At 37.3% G+C, this 25,779-nt stretch overlaps 1 protein-coding gene, 1 long non-coding RNA gene and 1 other non-coding gene across 3 annotated transcripts; 2 read left to right on the top strand and 1 right to left on the bottom strand.

Moving 5' to 3' along the window:
- Window positions 1-353: 353 nt before the first annotated feature.
- LOC111248688 (H(+)/Cl(-) exchange transporter 4-like) lies at window positions 354-15,989 on the top strand. Its single transcript, XM_022801440.2, has 20 exons — window positions 354-490; window positions 2,410-2,624; window positions 4,200-4,374; window positions 4,770-4,882; window positions 6,210-6,343; window positions 7,235-7,294; window positions 7,855-8,031; window positions 8,335-8,442; window positions 8,747-8,857; window positions 9,262-9,384; window positions 9,589-9,738; window positions 9,933-10,057; window positions 10,347-10,488; window positions 10,803-11,010; window positions 11,348-11,454; window positions 11,791-11,940; window positions 12,149-12,269; window positions 12,595-12,698; window positions 12,946-13,052; window positions 13,357-15,989. Exons 2-20 carry the CDS (start codon window positions 2,513-2,515, stop codon window positions 13,466-13,468), a joined length of 2,439 nt encoding a protein of 812 aa, XP_022657175.1. The 5' UTR covers window positions 354-490; window positions 2,410-2,512; the 3' UTR covers window positions 13,469-15,989.
- LOC111248690 (uncharacterized) lies at window positions 10,318-20,654 on the bottom strand. Its single transcript, XR_002672654.2, has 4 exons — window positions 20,270-20,654; window positions 14,863-18,763; window positions 11,328-11,445; window positions 10,318-11,048 (listed from the first exon to the last, which is right to left on the bottom strand). It is a non-coding gene; the product is annotated as an uncharacterized LOC111248690 (long non-coding RNA).
- Window positions 20,655-23,347: 2,693 nt separating this feature from the next.
- TRNAT-CGU (transfer RNA threonine (anticodon CGU)) lies at window positions 23,348-23,419 on the top strand. Its single transcript has one exon. It is a non-coding gene; the product is annotated as a tRNA-Thr (tRNA).
- Window positions 23,420-25,779: the final 2,360 nt, after the last annotated feature.

Below are 25,779 nucleotides of genomic sequence, written 5' to 3'. Positions count from 1 at the left end.
ACGTGTACATTTTGATTATACGTTGCTCTCGTAGTCAGGAAACGACAAGATAGTCGACAAACAGTGGCCAATCACAACGGCGAAGCTAAGGAGATATGTTCTCATAAGGTGTATAGCGTAACGTACACTTGCGATAAGAACGAACTCTCATTGCTCGCTAATCTTGATGTTCAGCCTTGATAAGTAAATTTCATTAGATCATCTTTGAGTTTCAACAAAAATGGTACGTGATAGCAACGACAGAGACGCCAACGGCCCACTTCGCTGCGATATTGCTCAGGCGAAAAATTTCATATGTGCCTATAGCAAGTGACAAGATCAACGGTAACGTGTGTTGGGCGACGTGATGTTGAAGTTCGTGCTAAAGTGTTGAAGTGTGATACGTGTATGTGTTAGTAATCGACCTGAGTGATTGATTCCGCAGTGCCAAAGGAAAGAAGTACGAATACTTCGACGAAAATCTTAAGCGTATTCATGTGTTCAACATTCAGTAAGTACTTAGTCGACATTTGAAGTAAATGCTGGGAAAAAATCACTCGTGGCTCAGCTAGTCGTCTAACTTACAGCCATAGCGGTCTATATCCCAATTTGCATAGATACGTATTTAGATTCCGTACAGAATCTTTGTTCCCGGTTGGGAGCTATGTGGTCAAATATGTGATGCAATATATTTAAAAATGTCTTTGCCAGTTAGTTGAGATGGGTTCGACCAACATAGGAGAGTTTTATTAGTATATATATGTAAGGAAGGAAATATGTAATTATTTTGGCCTAGTAACAGGTGAAACTTTCTTACTATTTCGTTTGTTGATGCATGAAAAAAAAGTTAAAATTAAAACAATGTTTCTAAAAAAATTCTAACAGTTACAACAATATGGAGCGCAACTGTACATTTAAGTAACAGCTTTCTGGGCGACACTTCTCTCAGGAGGCAAGCATAGCTTCAGTGTAACTGCAAAGATGGGGTTTGTACGTGAGCCTTTTAACAGCAAACAATCTGAGTCGAAGTAGAACACTAATTGATACATATTGTTATTGCATCTAATCGGATATTGCTGTCGGTGGACCATGTTTCTTATTCTATTTGTGCATACGATTATTCTGTTTTAGCTGATTAAATTCTTTTCGACTGATGGCTTGGACAACTTGTCTTTATAGGTCTTCTTTAACAAAGCGAGTCAGTAAAATACATGACTTTGGTAGTTTTCCTTCATCGTTACACCTACGCTGTCTCATCGTGACGATTAACGTGGCACCGTTGAAATATGCGACGTATAACATACAAGGTTATAAGATTTCAATATCGCAAACATACACGGACAAGCTGAATGTTTCAGTTGAAACGTATAGAAGATGCTCCTGGCTATAAACAAAGAACGGAGATGGGTCGTATACTATGCCAAAACTAAATGAGAACAACGTAACAGGAGAGATAGATATAAGCTACCTGCATAAACGGGATAGAAAATATAGTGGCCTAGATAAGTGCAATGCGGTGTAGTGGAAGCTGTTTACCTGATTTACAAGCTTTGAATGCGATACGTAAGACACAGGATGATGACAAGGAGAAAAAACTGCCTATAACACAGCATTTTTCTAGCTTTATCGAATATAAGTAAATGGTGCACCATACCTGCGTACGATCACAGCGAGCTCATACATTCTAAATGAATCAGCAGATATAATCAGTTCAATTTAATCTTTGAGTTCTGGCGTTCAAACTTCTTATGTTTTAATAAATGTTTATTTTCGATTAGGGAAAATTACGGGACTGATACATTGTTATATCTACAGATTACAGTGTTCGAGATGCTGGATGTTTACACGTTTCCTTAAGGTAGCATTGTGAATGGATTTTAGTTGATTAGGCCAAACACATACTTGCAAACAGCTTACTGTTACGTTCTAAGTGTAGCAAAGTTTTTCTCGCTGACTTTTTCTATGGGAATCATCGCAAAAATATTTCCCAATATCCGTTGTCGGTTTTATAAGCTTTAAGTGGCAAGCCCCGATAACGCATTTTGTTGGAGGTATCAGATTCGCATACATTACACATATATATATATATGTAATGTATGCGATGTATATATACATGTAATATATATATATATATATTCCTTCCGAATACACACGGCCGAATCACAGGTTTATTGAGTGAATCGATTTCTCAAGTGGCTATGCGATCAGCTACCCATAATGTGCTTATCTGACTTTAGACTCTATAAATTGAAATAAAACGTGTCAATTGGAATTACTAGTAAATAAAAACGACTCTCAAATGATACATTACGGATTTATAAGTGCAATTTTTATGCTGTACGATTAACTGAGCTATGAAAAATTAAACAGCCTTTAGAATACAGTGAACATATAATGCTTACTTAATCATTTTCTCTGCCATAATTTCAGGTAACAAATCAAATCCAGTCCGCATCGTTTGGACAATAGCCATAGTTTTGGAATTGTAGGTGTGATATAGGTACAAAACGTACGCAACAGATAGCTTTTCACAATGATGGACGAAATGATGCGTCGAAATGGGCCTGGCGGAAATCAGGTGGGCTCAATGAACTCCGTTGGAGGAAGCGATTTTGGCCGCAATGAAGGCGAGCGCCTAAATGAAAGTGAGTTCTTAAAGACTAAAGATTTTAACATCTCTTAATTTTATTAGTAAGAGTAATGTTTATAACGAAACGTCATTAGGAGGCAAATTGTGGCTGACTCCGATACTAGAACTGCTGATATTATTAGTTGGAAAAATGCAGAGTTAATTTTCAATGGCAAACTGAAAGTAAATTAAGTTTTATAAAAGTCATCAGATTGAGTTATAATCAGTCTTAGAACTCTATAGGCTTGCTACATGGATTGCAGCATTCGAACGTATATGAAACCGAATACTCACGGGGTTAATTTTATAGATGAATTCAAAGAACTCAAAGTATAACGCAGTTTAGTAAGAATTCCTACATATGTCAAGTTGAAGTAAGGTATCGTATTTTTGCATACCTAAAAACCTTTCGCTCACCCTTATTGTTATCTAAGCTTAGGATTTTTATGTCATAAATATTTCTATTTTTTATTATGAAATGTTCTATAACTATTTTCTTTATTTATATTACTTGAACGAATTAAAGCTCTATTTATATCTTTGATTATGTATTTCATTTTTAGGATAGCTTTATTTTATTTAAAAAACTTCATAATAAATGTAGAAAATTGAATTTTTAATTTGAATTACAAAAAATGCCATCGCAATATTATTATATTACTAAGAGAATTAGGCAGATGCTTTTAAGTTTAAAATGAATCAGTTTATTGTTAATAGAAGTATCTATTTTTTTTTCATAAAATCAATATTGAAGCTGGTGATATAAGCCACACGATTCACAAGTCGTTGTTGCCATATGTGGGTGTCTTTAAAAAAACGTTTTGACTATATATTGGCATGACGCATCATTCGCAAAACCATCTTGCCGACATATGCATTATATTGTGTACCCTTACGGATGGATCCAAATTCTTAATAAATGCATAATTAAAATACTGATATTGCAGTCAATTTGATTGAAGACGGTGAAAAGATTGTGATTGTTCCTGCTCTTTTCTCAAATCGAAAAGTAAGCAGGAACAGTGAAAACAACAAAACACCGGCTTCACATTGCATCAAATGATGATCATCGACTTTGCAATGAATGGTCATAAAGCATCGTCTCCTGTGGGAGAAAAGCACATTGACTATATGAATGACTAAGTTTTTCGCGCGAAATCATTAGTGGCCCACACAACTCCATTTCTGACGCATATAATTCCTCCTTTTGGGCTTATGTGGATTAACGATTGATATTTTACAGACAATGTAGTGAACTCATTTAAACCACTCAATAAAAGTGTCTTTAAGACAAACGTTCGTCCAATTCTTTACCCCTGTGTGGGGTCGGTTGTATATATATATATGCAAACTACCCGTAGTGTTCCAAGATTCTCTCAATTACGAATATTTTTCTTAACATATAACCGGCAAATACAACTTGTATTTTCATCGGTACACAAATATATGTGTGGATTAGCTCCATAAAATCCTCTGATAAAGTATAATGCATTCCGGTTGTGTTTGCATACTTGACTCAGTCATTTTCAAGCTACAGGTCAACACACTCCATTTTATTTTGCTTTGTGCACTAAATAATACAACTTTTCAGCATTTGGCGGCAGTCTCTCACTGGTAGGACAAAACGGTTCGGTTGATCTAGAGGATTCGGCCCAAGTGGGGCCTGACACGCTGGGCGCCCTCGGGGTGGCTAGCTCTTGTCATTATGAGGACTTCCACACAATTGATTGGCAACGAGATCTCGCGGCAGATCGCCAGCGACATAGGCAAGCTACGATTTACTCTATGCAAAAAAAGAAAGTGAATGATTAAATGCGAATTTATGTGGAGGCGCTACGAGGGCATACAAACAATTCTGGAAAAGATTTTTACTATTGATAGAGTTTACAGACGTTGAATGTAGTCCGAATGGTTTATTTATATCGCAGTATGATGTGTTGTTTTCCATCAATTAACTTCAACTTCATACGGGGACAGTTCTGACACAGAGTTGATGTCTTATCATGAACTGGTAAACTGTCTTTCTTCGAGTTTCTTATTAGATGATAGTATTGATGTTAAAAGAATTTTCAACGAAATAATTACCCTGTTATGATAAGATATTCGACAGATGCTTTAATGTGTGATACTCTCCTATGACTTCTTGTTGTTGATGTTATAGGGTCCTGTCAAAAAAACGTAACTCAGCATGTGGCATGTTATGGTCAGTATTTGATGCCTGCTCCGGTTGGTTATGTGTACTGATAGTTGGCCTCCTTGCTGGATTGATCGCCGGTAAGAGAACACACAGGCACATAGATTGGTTAAAAAAGCTTGACTATTTTGTAGGTAAAAGTGAAACAAATATTTATTTATATTTAAAGAAGCAGCATATTACTTAACTAAGTACGCGCCATTTTGATCGATGACCTCCCCCGCCCCCTTTTTTGGTGATACCATCGAACCGTTACTGTAAACCTTTTGTGATTTCTAAATGGAAATTGTGACAAATAATATTTGCTTTCCTGTACTGAGTCTAATGCCATCAAGGAAGTTTTGCAGAGAGTGAAACACATGGTGCGGCATCCATTCCAGTCCAAGCCCATCCAAGTTGTTGCTGAATAGTCTAGTATTAGCATAATGGGAGGTGACAGCTTTTATGTTCACAAATTCCGTTTGTTTTTTTTTTAATTGCTTATTGTAATTTTGTTAGTTGCCGATAGCAGAAGTACGAAACAATCGTTTTGCCGGGCAACAGAAACCTGTAATACGCAATTCATTTCCAATCCCGCCAAAGATGTAGCGTTACCTCCTTTGGCGTCAGTTTGGGTTTCATCTAGCAGAGATTGTAGAGCACATTTTTTTAGTTTTTTTATTTTGCATATTATTATTGTTCTTTATCTATTTGTCATCACTTATGATTAATTGCTTTCGAAATTACTTGCTTTCGTTGTATTTCTATAGAGCTGGGCAGATGGACATGCGATCGAATAGATTCTTTTGCGTCGCGGGGTACCCCGAAAAATCGAGCTTTTTTTTTGTAGCCAGCTGTCTTCAAATGGTTTAAAACTATTCGTTGGTGGAGATGTTAATACTATGCAATAAAAAAAAATCCCTGTACTGACACGATAGATTCATTTTTGGGCTGCTTTCCTCTATAATGGACCACAAAGGGGACACATTTTTTGGCCTAAGCAGCACTTATGCCTCTCTCATAATAAAATTCCAAATAGAGCGATTTTTTGCAGAGACTTCACTCATAAATTTCATCATTCAAGACGCTCTATCTTGATTTTTAATGAAGGTATTCCAACAATTCCAGTACACCTACTACTTTCAAATCTCAGCCTTTAAATTATATGAACACCAACATACATAACCTGAGATATGTAATTTTACAGCCATCTAGCATAAAAACTTTTTCGACAACCCAATATATATATATATATATATATATATATATATATATATATATATATATATGTAGCGAAATATCTACTTTCAAATGGTCTGCTAAAAGCGTATATTTTCATAGTATTTGCATACAACACACGATGGTCCTGACAATAAAATGTGAATTTTTGCCTTCAACGCGGTTACTCCTTATTCTTTAATTGATTAGGCGTAATCGATATTGGCGCAGCATGGATGAAGGATCTCCGCGAAGGTATTTGTCCACAGGCATTTTGGTTAAATAAAGAACAGTGCTGTTGGGCGTCAAACGAAACTTCATTTGAAGGAGAACAATGCGCACAAGTAAGCAGACAGTTTTTGTGCTCCTTTTTTATGGAATATTAAAAAAATATAGTAGAATATAATAGTGTACTGGTGACGTTGTTGGATAATCCTATAGAGATAGTACCAAAATAAGTTGTACCTCTTATGCGTCAAATACCCAATAATTTTATTTTTGACGACTGCTCTGGATACTTACACTAGGAAAGATTTTTTTATAAGGCCAACAATGTGTTCTCTGTAGTGTAAAAAATTCACTTCCTTCATTCCATATGTAAGGCCTATTTATTATTAGTCACATACAAGATTTCGTCGATGTACTTCAAGACTTTTGAGGTGTCGGCTAAACAACACAGCAAAGTTTGTAAGTTTGCTTTTGGTGGAACTAGCCCCGTCTATAACGCCCGGTCATTTTATTTTGAACCGTTTATGAAGAGTTTAGAATGAAATATATCTGTTTTCCAGAAAATACCATACTAGTTCCAGCACTTACAAGAGCTGGCTTATAGTACTTTTGTTTTTTTAAAGGAATTAGAGGGACATGTAAAGAAGAACATTTGATACAGCAGAAAAAAACGCAAATCGCAAAGCCTAGAAACAGTCTCGAGAATTGAATTAAAACCTTTTTAAGGTATGGAAAATGCGACTTGAGTGTGTTTTGTCTTAAAACGCATGCTTTAAAGGGGGAATAACAATATTGAGCCATTAAGAGACTAGTTGCTATTATTTAGCTTACATTCTAAACCAAACTAATGTAATTTTTGCGATACAAACGTTTTATTTAGTTACGGGACCGTAATAACGAGAAGGATGATCAAATACCAGCCAGGTAATGAATTACTGTTTATGCAACTGAAAGATATATCTATGTTTTTCAGCAAAACGTACTTTTTTACTATTCAACTATTTCAGTGGCGCACTTGGCCGTCAGCAATCTTTACTTATATTGATGTGGAGGGCGGATGGCATTACGTGAGTACTCGAGATTAAAGTAGGCATATAGTTAAATATCTTGTATTTTGAAGCAATGTACCTCTTTAACATAGATAATCGTTCGTATATAAGTAGTACTATTGAAGAACTATAAGGCCTAATTGCGCTATATTCGACACGGTGATAACAAATATGCTTTCTTGTATTATTGTGAGACGGGTCTTAGTCATCTCTTAATTTCACATAATAAAGACATATCCACTACTCATATGGTAAATCCTTTTTGTTTTATTTATTTAAGAGCTTCACGAACTGGCACAATTCATGTTGCTTCACTTTAAATGACTGTATTCTTTATATACAGGGTTCATTTGTATGGCATATTCTGCCTCTGGTTGAAAAAGACCTTAGGTGGCTACTATAGGTTCCGCCAACGACTCAAATTATGCGCTTAACAAAAATGTTTTATGAACTTCAGAAAAAAAAAAGTGTGTGAATCCGCTCCCCATACTGTCACTGTAATGTAGACTATCATCATAAAAACAATGGTTAAGCATTATACTATATGATATTGTTGTTTGTGTCCTATCTTTGAGCAGTTTTTGGCCTGGGTCATTTACGTGTTCTGGTCACTTACGCTGGCGGGCCTCGCGGCACAGCTGGTGAAAACATTTGCGCCGTATGCCTGTGGTTCGGGTATACCCGAAATTAAGACGATACTTTCAGGATTCGTGATTCGAGGTTATCTCGGGAAGTGGACCCTACTTGTAAAATCGGTAAGAAAAAGTTCGATGTCTTGCCACATTAACACGCATTTGCCATGTTTACGGTTGCTAGATTAGAATTACGCATACAATATATATCTATCATTAGGATTCGATTCTCTTAAAGCTGGAAAACAGTATTCACTGCTGTAACATTAAAGTTGTGTATTTCTACTGTATTGATACTACAACATTAAAATTAAATAGAAAGTCGTTTTGCTAATTATCCTAGTAATAACTTAAACTTTTTTAATATAAATTTGGCTTTCGATATTGATAGCGTCTCACACTGGTATCTTTTTTGTCTAATTCGAGGTTGGTCTTGTATTAGCTGTTGGTGCGGGACTTTCGTTGGGAAAAGAAGGTCCTCTCGTACACGTGGCCTGCTGTATAGGCAACATCCTCGCATACGCGTTTCCGAAGGTAAACTTTTAGTTATAAAAGTTTACCATCATATAATAGCACCTTTTCAGTTGGCAGAATTAACTGATTAAGTATGATTATTATTAACAACACGTTAGTCGACTTTGCTTTATCTTACACAGTTCCAATCTCGTTTCTGCAGATCGAAGATAATAAGATCTGTAGTATTACATAGGAAGCCGAACATTTTCAATTTTCGATTAAGGGATGGGCCGATTATACTATATTATACAGAGCGTATTACCTTTATACATAATCATAATTGTCTATATATATCTATACGTAATTTTTATGATTTTTGCAGTATGGGCGTAATGAAGCCAAGAAACGCGAAATTCTCTCGGCAGCAGCCGCTGCTGGAGTTTCAGTGGCTTTTGGAGCGCCAATCGGCGGTGTGCTATTCTCACTGGAAGAGGTTGGTTATTTATTATTATAGAGTTATTCATTTAACACCGTCACTGCCCACACATATCCGTAATGATCCGTGGTGCAGTGCACTAGAAACCCGTGCTATCAACAGAAATGGGATTAGGTCCCACCGCTGTATTGATTATGGGATAATTCCTTTTAGACAGATACACATGAATTACATTCGAAACACCATATATTCGAATTGGTTCTCGCGAGAGATCTAACAGGAAATGGGCCTGCAGTCAAAAAATCGATATTGAAATGTTTTGAAAAAAATAGAATGAACCATTTATATCTATACCATTTTATTCCATAAATGTATTTATGCATTAATCTCGTTTATGTTAGAAACATCACTCCCCTATTTTTCTCTTACAGTAATTTAATACGGTCTTCCCGTATATTTAGGTGTCATACTACTTCCCATTGAAAACCTTATGGAGATCGTTCTTCTGCGCACTTGTCGCGGCCTCGGTACTTCGCAGCATTAATCCGTTCGGAAACGACCATCTTGTCATGTTTTCCGTCAAGGTTAGTATCTATTATACTATATATCTACCAAACTGACGTCATAACAGCACCAGAAACTTTAATTTGGATATGCTTATTTACGCCGATGTAAGTTAAACAAAGTTATCTGAACGCACGAGGCATGAAATGATATCGACCTTATGATCGTTACAGCTTGATCTGAAGCTCTAAAAATTTAATAATAACTGATTGGATTGTTTTCAGCATGATTTTCCCTGGTCGTCTTGGGAGCTATTTCCGTTCCTTGTTCTTGGTATTACAGGTGGAGTTATCGGAACTGTATTTACGAGATTGAATTTACGATGGTGTCGATTCCGCAAGGAGTCTCGACTTGGACACTATCCGATTACAGAAGTGGGTTTGTTATGATCTTCTTCGTACATAAACGCGGATATCAATTTCTCTGAATGAAGGCAAATGGAGGTATAACATCTAGAGAAACATCCAGTGGAGATCGATGTAACAAACTAAATATTCCTAACTTTCACTTTTAGACTTTCTAATGTAAAAATTGAACGTTGTCTTTTTTACATAATTGGCGATTTCAGGTGCTGACTCTGACAGCCGTTACAGCTGTTCTTTCATATCCGAACCCGTATACGCGGATGAACACCTCAGATTTAATTAAGTTGCTATTCGTTGACTGTGGCATCGGAGATGTAACACCTCTGTGGTGAGCTTCTGTGGGCAAGGGAACAATTCTAAATTTTCAACTGTATAAATCAGTATAAATAGTACTCTAGGCTGATTGCATATTTTTTTCTCTTATTGCCTTTTGTATTGAAGTTATATTTTTCGTATCTTGCAAAGCACACACAGTGTACCATTCGAAATTAATGTTAAGTTAGCGCATACTTTGATCAAGATTATTATCTTGTAAAGATTGACTTCGTTGGTTTATCGTAAAGACTGATTCGTAAAGACATCTTTCACTTGACGTTTCCGAACATTTATTCGCACAGCGACTATAAACGAAACTTCACGGATGCGACGGCTCGGATCGATATAGCGGAGGCAGGTCTCGGGGTCTACGAAGCTCTATGGCAGCTTTCGCTTGGCTTCATCTTTAAACTTGTGATAACAGTATTCACGTTTGGCGTCAAAGTGCGTATCACTATTCTTATAGCATGGCTACAGCAATCTGATAACATGAAATTCATGAAAAAATGAAATATATATTCAGTGATTTTGCAGTGACTAGAGAGATAATGCGTTATTGTGGTGTTGATATAGAAGTACTGCAGTCACAGTAATGAGTGTTTTGTCTTTGCTTTGCACCAGGTTCATTTCCGCTAGCACATTACTAATGAACAGAGTGCTTTCCTATTTGACCGTAAACACATCTATTCAGCTAAACACGTAACATCACTCAAGTGTCTCATAACCCTAACAACATATTCATATGTACATTTGTACAGGTTCCAGCCGGTATATTTATTCCGTCATTAGCTCTCGGAGCAATCACTGGCCGGACTATGGGCGTTGTCTTGGAGCAGATCGCGTGGCGTCATCGCACTTCTGAGTTTTTCTCAGCGGCCTGTGCTAGCGGCGAGGGTTGTATCCCACCGGGCCTTTATGCGATGGTCGGAGCGGCCGCATGTTTAGGCGGAGTTACGAGGATGACCGGTAAGCTTGATACGCAAGTTTCATAAGTTATCGAAGACCTGTTTATAAGTGTCAAATCTCTTTAGTTGTTGTCAAATGGGATAATTAATTGAGAAGAAACAGAACTCTATATTGTAAACAATACGTTCAGTATAAGACTATAAAAAGCTTCTATACGATTTCTTAATTGCACTAAAAATAATAATGACAGGGCCGCTTAAGCGACGTCTTATTGGCAATAATAAATATATATACACCATGTGTTGAGTAAATGAAGATGGATTTCTGTTTGGGCATTAATTATTAGCACGTAATTGAAAGCCACACTGAATCCGTACTTGGTTTTGGTTTGCTTCAGTTTCTCTCGTCGTAATCATGTTTGAGCTGACAGGATCCGTAAAATATATTCTTCCATTAATGACGGCAATCATGGCAGCGAAGTGGGTGGCGGATGCGCTAAATAAGGTGAATATGTTATACCTTTTTTTGATTTTCAACAATATTTTATTACTTTATACATCCTTTGAACAGATTATTTTCGATGGTTCACGTAGAGAAATTTGACAAACCCTAGCGCCGTTTACTAGCCGTGAGAGAACTATTAGGCTGACCGGTCGTTACTCCGTCCAGAGTTCAGAGCTATGTCGCCCCTGTGAATCCTAATCACACCGGCTCTTATACCCATGCAGTAATAAATATTATTAATTTAAGAGCATACCCCCGCTCCATCTATTGGAAAACTGATCAATTAAGCCAACTGTAGTTTATTAATCCATTTCCATAAATGTATCGTTACTTCAGGAAGGTATTTACGACGCACATATTGGCCTAAACGATTATCCGTTTCTTGACCTAAAAGAAGAGTTTACTCATACGAGCCTCGCCGGTGAGGTGATGCGACCACGGGCCGGAGATGGACCTCTCCGCACTCTTCCCCAAGAAGGTTTTACGGTAAGACAACTTGTCAACAGCCCTTAGCTTTCACAGTTAGTACTTTTCTGTTGTTTGCGTATTTTTCTGACTGTTATTGGGTATTAATAAGCGTTTCCAATAAGCAGAAAGTGATCGAAGTTACTGGGTAACTTTTTAATACTACACTTTTTTAAAGAGAAAACATTGAATAGATCTCACGCCTACATTCACAATTCATGTTCACTAGGTTGATGAATTGGAGGCATTCCTTCGAGGAAATACGAACAATGGATTTCCGGTTGTTGTTTCACAAGATAATCCAGCTCTGGTGGGATTTGTTAAACGGAAAGACCTAGCTTACTCACTTTGTAAGTATAATTTGACATTGCTACATAACAAAGAAGTCAGCATGTCCTATCTGCACCAATATAGGAATATAAATTCCAATGATATGATAAGAACTTTTCCTATAGCCTATCAACGATACAGATCTAATAATCACATAATAGTGTAATAATGTAGTTAGACGCGAGCGTTTCGCAGTCACAGAAAAATTGTTCCTCTTTATTTGAAAATGTCGAAAATAACAGAATTGGTTATTTTGATCTCTCACCGTGTTAAGCATCTAGCAAGAATGTGCTACAGTTAAGAATGTATAATAGAGATATCGTTGTTTCACCCAATTTATTGCAGCATTATTGACCCCGGCAGATGGCGTTATCAACAAAAGCCCAGTGATCTTTTCGGCGCAGGTTCCATCACCTTGGAATGGGCCAACTCCGCTCAAGCTTAGACGGGTGGGTTTTAGTTACTAAATTAATTCACAATTTTCGTATTTTTTAACAGGAAAAGAAAACTTTTCCAGTGTTCAACAATGAGAAATTACATGTTTATGATGATTTAATGGTTACTGATGTTTAAAAAAGTCCACTGCATCTTTTAAGGATATACATCTCACGTAATTCTTCATGCATACGAATATACTTTCTTCAATTTTCAAGTACATATTTAGTAAGACTAAGAACCTTTGCGGTATCGTTTCAGCTCGTGGACCTGGCTCCGGTTACAGTGACCGAAATGACTCCAATGGAGACTGTGGTAGACATGTTTCGCAAACTGGGACTTCGGCATGTCCTAGTAACAAACCGAGGGTGGGTGCACCTCACATTATCCATGCACGATAGTCTCATTGATAGAAATGCCTGAATTTTGAAAAGACCGGCTGAAAACATTTGATCCGACCTCGGAATTCCTAACGCATCGAGAAGTACTAGCTCGTCTAATGTGCTTCGACTTGGAACTTGACTGCGAATTCAAGTGAATTATATAGAACTGCCACGTTGAGCTTCGGCAATTATAAGCTAAGGATCAATTTATTTTGATTTCCGTTTATCGGTTAACTGTCGACTCATAAGCCTTAGCAATAACTGATCTGTTTGTGTCCACACATTGCAGGGCTCTATTGGGTATCATTACAAAAAAGGACGTGTTACGTCACGTCAATTGTTTGCAGGGCCGTGCACTCACGGAGGATTCACACGTCACCCACGCGACCGCCGAAGCTTAGACATGAGAAAGATGCATTCGGATAGTTTTGATTCGAATCTACCTCAGTTTCATGATAGGGCACTGTACTGTAGCTTTTTTTCATTTTTGCGAATTAATTAGGAGGTATCCTTTATAGCGACGGCGATAAAACAGCAGCAATTGCAGACCATGAGTTCCCTGTAACTTCGCCTCAACCTTTGTCTGTCTGTCTGTCTGACCTTGTAACCGGTAAAAGGGAGAATTTTTAGGGGAATTTAAAACGGTTATATAGCGCTTCTCTGTCAGGTGTGTTGATTTATACAAAGCGTTTGCAACAAAGAAGACTTCTGAAGTTTGAGCAGACGTAACTTTGGACAATTTCAATGACGCGGTTCACGAGATGGGAGATGGCGTATGACGAATCGACGGTGACAGAGACGGTGTTCACATTATAAAATGGCATATATAGATACACAGAGCTAACAAAATGACAACCTATATTGAGAAATATTTTTGTAGGATGATCTCCTCATAACGATTTAACTCATTTAATTACGGTTTTGCAATTTGCTAGTTAGACTTGCCCATGTAGTTAGTTCTAATACTTTCTTTTGTGTTTCTGGCAATGCCACATCTCGGCGACTCTGCCACTCCTGCTTATGTTTTATTATTGTCGCCATTGATTCTCATAAAGAAAACAACCGAAGATGCTACTGCAAACATGCTATTTAGCATTTCGGAAAAATACGGTACAAAATGCGCTTTAAGTTTTATCGCATTGTCTAGCCTAATGCTCGTTTTCATTAGTTTACCGCAGAATGAGGCTCTTGTTAGAATATTTACCGTCTTTACGTTAAAGCCTCTAGATTTAATGTTGTAATTGTTAGAATGAACTCAGTGTTCTACGTTAACACTTTAATGGCTCGTAATGTCACTCAGGGGTTTCCATTCTTAATAATAAGTACATCTTGTAAAGCTAGTCTGTGTTAGTTCAAGCCAAGAAAAGCCGGCGCTAGACTTTTAGGTCAGCGTCATTTTATTTCTATCAACTGAAGTTCTCAAAGGCCAGCGCTAATCTCTATATGTACCTTCTCTTTTCCGGCAAAAATTAACCGGTTTCGACAAGATTAGCTTCTGCTTCGTGTACTGTACTCGCAAATAATCTGATACGACGTTGCATATTGCTAAAGTGCGCATTTTTTATTCGCATTCTTTTATTGAATGTATCATTTAAAACGTACAGCGCGTTTGGTCTAGCAATATTCATTTGGTAGAACGTAAAATCAGCCATACAGTTAAACAAAATAATCATAACAAGGTGTGATATACGATGTAAAAGCACATGACGGAGTTTTTAAGTAAAAATTCCATCCATTACAGCAGAGGTAACGATAGTAAGAAATATGTTCGAGATACATTGAAGGAATCACTCACCCCCGTATTGATACACAGGACCGTACCACCTCAAGGCGACTAAACAGCAATACTATCTATCACATCTTCACTGGTGTGAATCGACTCTGCCACCAGTTCTACGAAGTGAACAGAGCTGACCTGTGCAGTGGGGCAAAGCTATAATCTTTAGAATTTATACACAGTTTAAGAAATAGACGAACTGATGAACACAGATTTGTTCCTACTCCATGGTAAGCCACCGTTATTTTTCAGCCACTCAGCGTACGTGGCTATATGATGTGACGACTATGACTAATGAACTTTGGCAAGGGAACGTAAAACAAAAAAAAAAAAAGAGTTGTCTTTTTTTTTAGTTATAGCAAACACAATTTTCGTAGGTGATAAATAAAACTGTCATCTAATCATTGATGGATTTTACCGCTATAGAAGCTAATGGGCATGTGTGGTGTTTTGTTAATGTGCGGAACGATACACTAGTGCATCTAGCAGACGAGATTTCCTTGCTACCTATAGATTTGTATGCGTGTAAGAATATACGAAACGAGGTGATATTGATGGAGGTCCGTGAAGACGCTTACGTCTCACCATATTATCAAAAAGGACCCCATTATTAACAACATATGGTGGATTTATATAGAGAAACGGACCTGTAGATATGCACGGTGATTTAGGAAAATATAATTCCTATCCAACGATACTATAACGTAATTAATGGTAGGTAGACTTTTGGGCTTCAGACAATACGTACATTTAATGGCGAGAATTATTTAACTTCAGCATCCGGCGGCCTGACTGGGCCGGATAGTACTCAATTAATCATAAACGGAGTTAGTAAAAGGACAATTTTAAACCATTGGTGTCGCATTGTTAGATGCCGATGTTTATCAAATACTCATTGTGTACCGATAAACCTTCAATAAAAACTTCAAAAACAACAACATCAAAAGGACAAAAAACCATATAGCTAATGCGCGCGTTACCACGTGATGATCATGATGAAGATGATGACAGTGTTGACGGTGATTATGTTACTAATTAATATTATCAACCATGATTTACCACGTAACTGTATAGGGAAGAAACGAGAAGTTTATTGTACGTTGTATTTTGCATAAAATAATAAATATCTCTGGCAAAAAAGAGTATATTAGGAAGTAATTAACATTACACAGTGTGATTAGGTTAGGTTAGGACTATTCGATGGCGCAAGTTAGGTATCGAACGAATCGCTATTGCGTAAGGAATACGAAAAACAATGCCTATTTTGTACTTGCTTTTAATCTTGGAGGGTAGCTTGACATTCATTTCACACTGACGAAGATTTCCATCGGGACACAACGTCCTTCTTGACGTTATGTCGCAAGATTAGTTTTTGTTGATGTTTATTGAGCAAAAGGCACCTGGGATAATCGAAGAAGATCGTGACAATTTATTGTCGACCGCCCCCATTAGAAACAGGTACGTCGGACTTCAGCGTTTATTGCAGGTTGATATCAAACCAGATAAATCCTAGGAAAAATTATTTATCCTATTAAAAAAATTAAGTATAATATGTACTTTGTGTTCATTATGGAATTATCGTTAGGTGTGCACAGATATATTAACATTTATGTTTGTCGAATTTGTACGATTTGCAAATATATTATAATAGTATGGGCAATTAACAGCGTTTTACAAAACAGCATGTGTACATATTAAAAATTTGAAGGTGCAAGCAAGCACATAGTGCATATTTGTTGTTTCATATGAGAGATACAACTTTTTTCTATCAATAATAACACAATAAATGCCTGAATTCGGTTATTTTTAAAACTGCGAAAGCCGTTCATGCATTGTTCAGGCCTGACCAACCAGACGTTGTCGTTTATTGCAACCACAAACAGCCGTTAACTGGCCTTGTCGTAAACATTGAACTTTCATAGCAGTGTACTACTGATCCGTCCCTGTCTTCATAAATGCTAGATTACGTCTTCAAGATATGACACAATATTCTATCTAACGGAATGCTTCTCTTCCTAATAATACACTTTTCAAATTTCGTTTACGTATAGTTACGTACAGGATCAATCGGACCATGTTCACTACCTGAATTTGATAAAACTGAGCACTTACGGCATATATTGAATGTAAATCATTACACATGTGTATATATACAAAGCAAGTGAATGATAGATTCAGAAAGCCGCCGATTCGGGCCCACTTCACACATATATACACTTGTCAATGAAAGAAGACATCATTAATAATAAAAGAAAACGGCCGCGATCGGGAGTGTGCTATGATAGACCACCCATAAGCACTATTAACGTCTAAAATTAGAGGCCGACATTAGGAACAGCAAGATATATATTGGCTGAGGTCAATATACTTAGATTCCCTCTCACTTGAATTAATTTTAATCTCCAGTAGGACATGGAGGTTTTCATTAGAGCAGTAGGAATTTTGTAAGTAACTTCCGAACGTTTCTTCAAACAATAATTTTGCCATTTTTAAGAACAACCTACCTGTTGAATGAAAGACTTTTGTGAGGCGTCAGTCATGACCTACTCAAAAGGTCTTACAAGTTCCATGTCGTCTGGTATGTGTGTACCCAGCACTTCAACATCTGATACCCATTCGTCTAGAAACTTGAAACAACATATGCCTCCATCGACGGAATCATCTATAATAATCATGAGCCTTTTTTGTTTCGGTCGTTAGAATAAAATTTTCCGGTAGTTGATTCAAATTCGTGTAAGGCATTTTAATGAGTCCTCCAGCTTCTTTGATTCCCAACGCTTAGAATCCATACCCCGTTTATATAGATAGACACCCGTCGAACATCTTCAGCTGGAACTTGACGGGTTTATTATATCGGCATTGGCGGATGCCCACAAATCGGGCAGAAAAATAGCTCTTATAGTGCTCGCGCTAATAAGGCACTAATAGGTTTTCGAGAAGACAGAGGCAAACTTTAAACCTCAAATTAATTTTCGGGTCATAGCGAAAGCAAATAGGATATTATAAGAATCTTTTCTTTTGTTTAGTCTTTCTAGATAGCTCATATTGAATCCTTCTATCCGGAGAGGTTCTTGGAATATTGCTCGACAGCACTGAGGTCTGTTGTAACAGAAACCGCTTAAGCCAGCAATGTAGAAAACTTGACCACCTTAAGTTGAAAACTTAGTTCTCTGCATCTTTTCGAATCCGTTCTCTAACCTACTGATCCTGCTAACATTTCAGGTGTTTATGATGCATATGTTACAAGCAACCTTTTTCCCGCCAACGCCTGCTTACGTGAACTAAAATAGCTCTATATACTTGGAAAGACAGAGAAACATTAGAATATGTACAGGCTAAGTTAACGCGCTCGAAATACAACCAAAGATACAGAAAAAATCTTAAAATTTTACCAAAAATTTCAGATTTACATCACAGATTTCTCTAGTCCTTTTTAGTCTGTGTCATTTGTGCCAATAAATAATCAGATTCTTTTCAAATAGTGATACTGAAATTAAAGCTTATGCTAGTCATCGCAAGTAACCACAGTTTTTTTTTATGCTAGACTTGAGAATGCCCAACATCAAATGCGAATTTCAAGCGGCAAAGGAACCTATTGTATTTTTTCCCTATTGACCGAATACAAGCCGTGGTCATATGCTCTAATCAGATGTAAATACAACGCTTCGTAGATGTCTCGCACACAGTCAAAGCACAACGTACTGGAGTGTTCTGTATTTTATTGTAAAAAGATACTGGTAGCTTTGCCGACGTTCACCAGCGCCCGGGTTTCAATCGTAGAAGCCGTCAGGTTCGATTTCATCATCTCGGTCCAGGTTACTTCTTATGAAATCTAAAAATCTTAGGATAATATCGTACAGGTCGGCCAACCTATTGGCAACTAATGTCAAAATCTTACGGTCAGCATCTTCTTCTGAGCCTGAAAGTACGTGCACATTTGATACATACATCCATACGGACAACTATATAGAGTAAATGGTGACTTGGCTAGAGTACTGTATTTACAAGCAATTCTCAAACAAGATATCCTCTACGGGTTTGTTCTTCACCAGGTACGCAGTGCTATTTCCAGATTACTTGACTTTTTGATATATTAAACAATGGTAAAAGTACTAACAGTTAGTAGACGAAAATCTACGCAAATATTTCAAAACAATATTGCTATTGAACCAAATATGCGCCATTTCAATCGATGATTTTCCCCTTACACAATCGGCGAACCACCGTAAATCTTCCATGATTTTGGAGCGAAAATTCGTAGCAAATGCTATTCCCTCTCCTCTATAAACTAACTTAACACAATTTTGAAATAGTTCTGCAGAGCCTGAAACGTATCATAGCCTAATGGTGCAAGATTCGAGCTATACGGTGTATGCTTTCAAATTTCTTACCGAAGTCCTCTGTATTTTTTGTCGGGTAACTAACTACCGTCATGATGGGGGACGTTTTTGACATGGTCGGTTCACTAGTGCAGGTCGACTTAGTTCAACGGCTTATGTAATTTTGCTAGTTGTTGACAGAAGAGATCTAAATCAGTTGTTTTTTTCGACTCATAATGCATGATAACTTTTCGATATGTAAAATCACCATTGTTGGCGTCGAGTCGGGCTCCGCCACAGATTGTGGACCACATTTTTTCACACATTATTACTGTATATGATCCTTTTTGGAAAGATGGTTAAGCACTTTAAAACTGACTCGATTTCGTTGCATGGAGATATGATCAGGTAAATGCTTTTACGTCAGTTCGTCACTTAGGCATCGAGCTTCTTTTTCTGTTGCCAGCTTTCGTCAAAAGTGTAAAGCTGTTTTGTGGTAGATGTCTAGTTTTTTGGCAATGATCCTATCCAACTTCAGCACTAATTTCATCAGCTTTTTTCGCATAGGTCGACCATTAAAAAATATCTTCCACATTGACATTTCTAGAACGAAAATTATGGAAAAATCTTTGGCCTGTTGCTTCCAACAACGCATGTTGGCCATGAATGAAATGATTTTATAAGCCTGGGCAGCGTTTGTACCATCCTAATCAAACTGGAAAATAAAACAGATGTTTGTACAAATTTTGCTCATTTTATTCATAACGCTCTAACTTGAGTCTGGGCATTCGACTTAACTATTGTCAAATCAACATTTAAAACGACTTGTATCACCTAAGATATGCGACTTTAAACCTATGTTAACTAGAATAACCGTCAACACTTTTTTCACAATCCAAACGAGAGTTGTTTATCGAAGTGTCCCTACGCATAGTAAACCTGAATATATATATAGATATTTCAAATAGCTGATTGGCTTTCAAGGTGAATTGGTGAGAGATCACAGACATGTCCCTGTCATATATAGGCTGACCAAAAATGCTTCTAACACAAATATAAGGAATATGTGAATATAAAATTTACGTCCTTATTATTTCCGCGCTTACCTCAGCCCACCAGTTAATGGTGAACCATGAAGGCGTCGCTGGACGTTCGACACACCGATTCGTACACAGCAACAAGCTCACACATAAATAGCTACAAGCTGATTGAAGTACTATACTTTGCCTCATAGTTGGCACCTTCGCACTCCGCTGCTCTGAACTGGTATAGAAGAGTCATCCTGTCCCGTCAGTTTTACTTACCATCATCCGACAGTAATAATCACACAGCTCTTGGCAACAGCTGTTCTAGCCCATGCAAAATGTTGAATATACACAACTATTCATTAGTTAACCTCTAACCGACTACGAATGATGTAGTGCAGCCATTTTCTGAAATCGTAGTTGCCTTCTGGCCACACCTACCGATAAGTAAATGTTGTTCTGTATTCACAGAAAACAACAAATCATATATTGTTGCGGATTCAAACCCAGAATCCACATCATAGAAAATAAACGCAGCCACTTACCCTGTTGTGTGGCAACGATCCAACATACAAACACAAATCCACCTATGATCCAATAAAAGCTTTTCGTTGCCATATCCTACGTTTGCTGTAGGTCACGTGACGAAAGTTGTTTGAACGTCGTCTATACAACCGAACAGATTGAAAGGCTATAATCGCCAGGTTGTCGACTGAACACCGCCTGTCTATAATTGTTTTAAAATTTTAGTAAGTCATATCTGTTCTATTATAAAGTAATTGCTAAATACATGGTATAAGTGAAAACAGGCTTTCGTTCTTCAACAGGTAGCAATAACCTAGGGAACGGTAATAGGAGACGAAAAGAAGACTGATACTGGTCAGCCTAAGAGATGAGGTATTTGGGACACCTAGAAGACATTGACCCTTTTTGAGCAGTTTATAATTCTTGATAACTGAAGACCTGCTGCTGCAATAGTACACATGAAAGTTGTAGATTCTTTCTAATTCCTTATGAAATAAAACTGATAAAAAAAATAGTAGACGAGTCGATGCATGATTTCAGGTGAATACTCCTATTAGTCCGTTGCTGCTTAGAGAAGCTGCGCTGGTTTTAAAGTACGCTACAGATGAGACTTTAAGACCGGCTTTTATTACAGCCTTTATTAATTAACTCAATAGACAGCCTGCACACGATGTGTATCTAATCACTGATGCTCAGAAAGAACGATTGCCGTTTTGATTGCCCATAGACGTCGGACCACCTCTGGGCGTAGCAGTACACATGGTTTACCGGGGTTAATGATCCAGCCATCAGCCAACCTGGCTCAATTAGTTCAAGCTAAGAAGGTCAGGGATCCAAATGAAATTTTGTTTCGCTACAAAGCAGAGCTCTAGCAAGCAGCATTACTAAGTGGAGGCAACGAAGTGAGCCAAAAAATTCGTAAAACTAATAAGAACTACCTTCCTTGAAAGGCGCGTTCGACGTTTCTCTCGTCTCATAAAGGGCGAAGAAATGAAATAAAGGCTTACTGAAAACTATTTTAATATATTTAATATATTTAAATTAAAAAAATATTCCCAGTTCTGTAGAAGAAACAGCCAATTAAGAAATACTTTGCAAGCTAAAGTCCTTGCTTCAAACTATATGTTACAGAACTTGAAAGAATTACCGTATCTTTTATATCGTGTGAAGTATGCCTGCTATAGGATTCCACTGTAACGCATGAAACAAGTCCTGTGATACGCACGTCATATAGTAGAGAATCCACTAGAATTGTATTAAACCAAATTCCTATTAAGAATCGCGGTCAGATTAAGGTGTAAAATGGCGTAAATTTCGCGGGTGATACAGCTAAAAAGCATCGACTGCTAACTCCTGTGGTTTACCACTAAATAATGGACAGATAAAGATATTCGAAATGTATGAAGTTTGATTGAAAATTGTGCGATTTTTAATTTTTTTTGCAAATATTTATTTGTTTGTCAATATTAATTTTATTCCTGTCAAAGTACTTCGCGCCCGCCACTATGCACTTGAGTGAACGTTTTTCTTTGCGATCGAGAAACCAATTACGGAATGAATATATTTTACCTCCCTTCGGACTTCATTTCCTGAATGTTATGAAAGAGTTGTCCTAGTTCAACGATTTACGATTTAAGAAACACGAGGAAATTTTATAGGTCATGTCCGACTGAGACAAGGAAACTGATACATCAATATGGTGTTGTTTCTCACGAAAGCTTCTCTGACAAGTAGTGAAGCGTATATAAGTGCATTATCGTGATGCACCCGGCAGGAATTGCTACTTCTTAAATCCGGTTGTTTTTTTTTGGATTGATTCCCCAAAATAGCATAGAATTTTCAAGCAGTACTCTTTATTGATGGCTCTACTCTACAGTAAGAACTCCTGAAAAATTACGCCGTTGAAATCGAACATAGTAACCAGTACCTTCGTCAGGAAGCCTCCATTGGTATGATTAGGTTTTAGTTTCAGTACAATATTTATATAGCCGCCTTTCATCGTAAGTTACGACCACTATGATCAGCTACTGCAATATTTATTCGGCACTGTTTGTGGTCGAAATCAACAACTCAAAGATGAACCGGGTAGCCATTTATTTTTGTTTAAACATCCGAAAAAATCACTTGCCATGAGCCTAATGATATCCTAACATAATCAGAAACCTTTTTAATAGTGATTTGGCAATTGTCCATAGCTATTTCCTTAATTTTTTAAACGTTGTGGATCTGCTGAAACGTCCTTCAACTTCTTACTGACCTCTTTGGAGACGCTTGTTTGCGTAATAGCGCATTTGTAAAAAGTAATGTTCAACATTTCCAATGCGGTACTTTGATCCATTCTTAAAACCAAATTTAATGCACACGTTGCGTTTCAGTTTCGTCACAATTTACAAATCGCCGAGTACACAAAAAGGTAACGTTTTTGAATATCAACGATCAAATAGTGATCGAAAAATTTCAATTACGACCAATGTGTCAACACATCGGCAAAAATAACTTGGTAACTGCATTGACACAGCCAACGTAAATAAAAAATTGCGGTTCTTTTCTATGAAATCTAATATATTATGCTGTCATAAGATAGCATTTTGACATAACTGCCTCGTAATTAATTACAGCGGGTTGACATTCAACGGCTCTGTGGCCAAGTGGTAAGGCGTCTGTCTCGTAAACAGAAGATCGCGGGTTCGAACCCCGCCGGGGCCTATGGAATTTTTAAGGTTTCCTCTTTTTAGGGTTTTTAGTAACCCTCTTCTTCATATGATTTACGATCACATTAGCTCTTGCATTGACGGGGTCCTTTGTGACAAAAGAATTAGCTTTTCTAATTTCGTAGTATCTGCTGTTTACAGTACTATAACAATATTAAATATTTACATTATTCACAATTACTATTAAAAGCCGGTCTGTTTAACAGAATACATCTGTGTGTAGAAACATTCTTTGCTAATACTTCGACAGTAGATGTCTTCAAAATAGCATGGCGACAAGTGATATTCTATGACGTAATGGATTTGTTTCATCTGGTTTCACGAACTAAATATAATTCACGTGTGCAGTTAGAGCAATCCAAATTAGAGTGAAATAAATAGAGAACGAATCTTATTGGCATATATGTGATGTCATCTGTAACGGCGGCCGAAAACAAACTCTTCAGCTATAGGCGTAATCCACATGTGAACGATTGGGATCAGGAGTTTAAACAGAAACTCCTTTTTTAGGTGATCATACATTGACATATTGAATAGGTATCAATAAGGTTCGAGTAAGGTCGATACAAGAAATCCCCCACTCTTCAGTCTATCCCACTTTGAACATTAATATCTTGGCAAGCATAGTTTTTTAGACTCGTCTACCTGAATGAGACGTCGTGAAAGGTTGTGGTAACGCTTATGTGTCACGGGGTCGAAGCTAACGGATTTCAGATGCTATGGACGATAGATCCTGCGACTCCATGAAGCGAAAATCTGGTCGAAGTATGAAAAAAATCAACATGCGTAATATCCTCAAATATACATTATGTGGTTCCCTTGAATATTGTTTCTAATGTTAGATCCCTTTAATTAGATACAGATCTTAAACGAAAAAAATATATATTTACAGTTACATCGTTCAATTGGCCCGTTCAGTCTAAATGCGGGAGTTTTCTTCTGAGCTCAACACATGCTCAGCCCAGCCCTTCTGCTTCGATGGCAAACTTGAAGACAGTTTTTCTAAAACATGCTTTGAATGTTGTGTCTATTAAGGGCATTAAGAGCTATTTCACGCGGTTAACGCCTCCTAGCATGAAATGAAGTGTGTCTACGCCTGGTTTTGCATCTTGACCATCACATCTCTCTTTAGTAAACAAAAATATACCATTATGTTGTCACGGGTACCGGTTCATCATACCGACAAAGTATGAGATAGAAGCCAGTGGCAGCCGCGTGTGCAGAAGTATATGATTTCGAGAACAAGAACACAGACCTAGATTCACGTCGGTTGCGTTGGTCTCTGACAAAGAGTTCAGGTTTAATCTCTTATATCGGAACAACATAACTTCACAGGGTAATGAATTTAGTAACGGCATCGGAGCTGAGAGGTTTTGGAAATGTATGAACAGATGTGTAAGTTAGTAGCAAAGAAATGTGCACCCAACTTTAATTGCCAGATTGTTACTGGCTCTTGAATGTGCATCGAATTACATTGAGCTTGGCCAAATGTCAAGAAACAAGCAAAAACAAACTTTACCAAAATTATCCAACCATTTTCAAAACGTTGTTATATTTGTCCAAAAACTCCCACCAAATCATCTTATTTGCAAAAACGAAGAGCTGCAATAGCGGCCAATGACGGACTGTTGTACAACTATGAATAAAACGCAAGGATTTTTTTCTTTCCGTCTAGACTCTTAAACAGTAGTCCTATGGGAAAAAACAGTGACTTGACAGACGATGTACTTTTGTATTATTGAAAGGGTTAATTAGCTACTGCAACAAACAGACTTTGTTATCAGGTACCAGAGCATTGGTCTCGCAAATAGAAAATCGCAGATTTGAACCTCGTTAAGGGTTGAATATTTTTAGCTCTTGAGGCTAATTTTGCAACCTTGCGGTTGCAATTTTAGTTTTCTCAAAAGTTTATTCGTTTGTTAAATGCTATTTTTAATAATTCTTTACAAATATTACTTATCATACGTGTCCTCATGTGTATAAAGCCGTAGTTGGTTTATTTAAGATGAAAAAATTTTTTAGCCTTGGCGTATCTTTTCCAGTTTGTTGTGCAATCATCGCTCTTAAATACGATGCATATCTTACATTTCTATCGGTCGAATAGATTCAATTTAGGCTTTTCTTTACATTAAACTGTCAGGTTGCTTCTTCTATGAATGAGGATCTATGAATGCTAGAGCCATGCGGGACAATTCTTATACCCTTACACTAAACTTTATGATAATACGTTCTCAGATAACATATTAATCTTGGGTCCGATGACTGTATCTATAATGCACAAGTTCTCCAGAGATTTTTAACACTGTTACAAATACTGATAGTTAGTAGAAAAGAACAAAGGGTCTGTATTTGTGT

Source organism: Varroa destructor, unplaced genomic scaffold, assembly GCF_002443255.2.
Source record: "Varroa destructor unplaced genomic scaffold, Vdes_3.0 BEIS01000004.1, whole genome shotgun sequence".
Lineage (NCBI taxonomy): Eukaryota > Metazoa > Arthropoda > Arachnida > Mesostigmata > Varroidae > Varroa > Varroa destructor.
The sequence above is the reverse complement of the archived record's forward strand: the minus strand, read 5'-3'. Positions and strand labels throughout refer to the sequence as shown.

Excerpts from the sequence above, each read along its gene's own strand:
- LOC111248688 (XM_022801440.2), top strand. The coding sequence starts at position 2,513 with ATGATGGACGAAATGATGCGTCGAAATGGGCCTGGCGGAAATCAGGTG. Across the intron at positions 9,385-9,588 it reads TTGTCATGTTTTCCGTCAAG|CATGATTTTCCCTGGTCGTC; the intron begins GTTAGTATCTAT and ends GATTGTTTTCAG. Across the intron at positions 10,058-10,346 it reads GGAGATGTAACACCTCTGTG|CGACTATAAACGAAACTTCA; the intron begins GTGAGCTTCTGT and ends TTATTCGCACAG.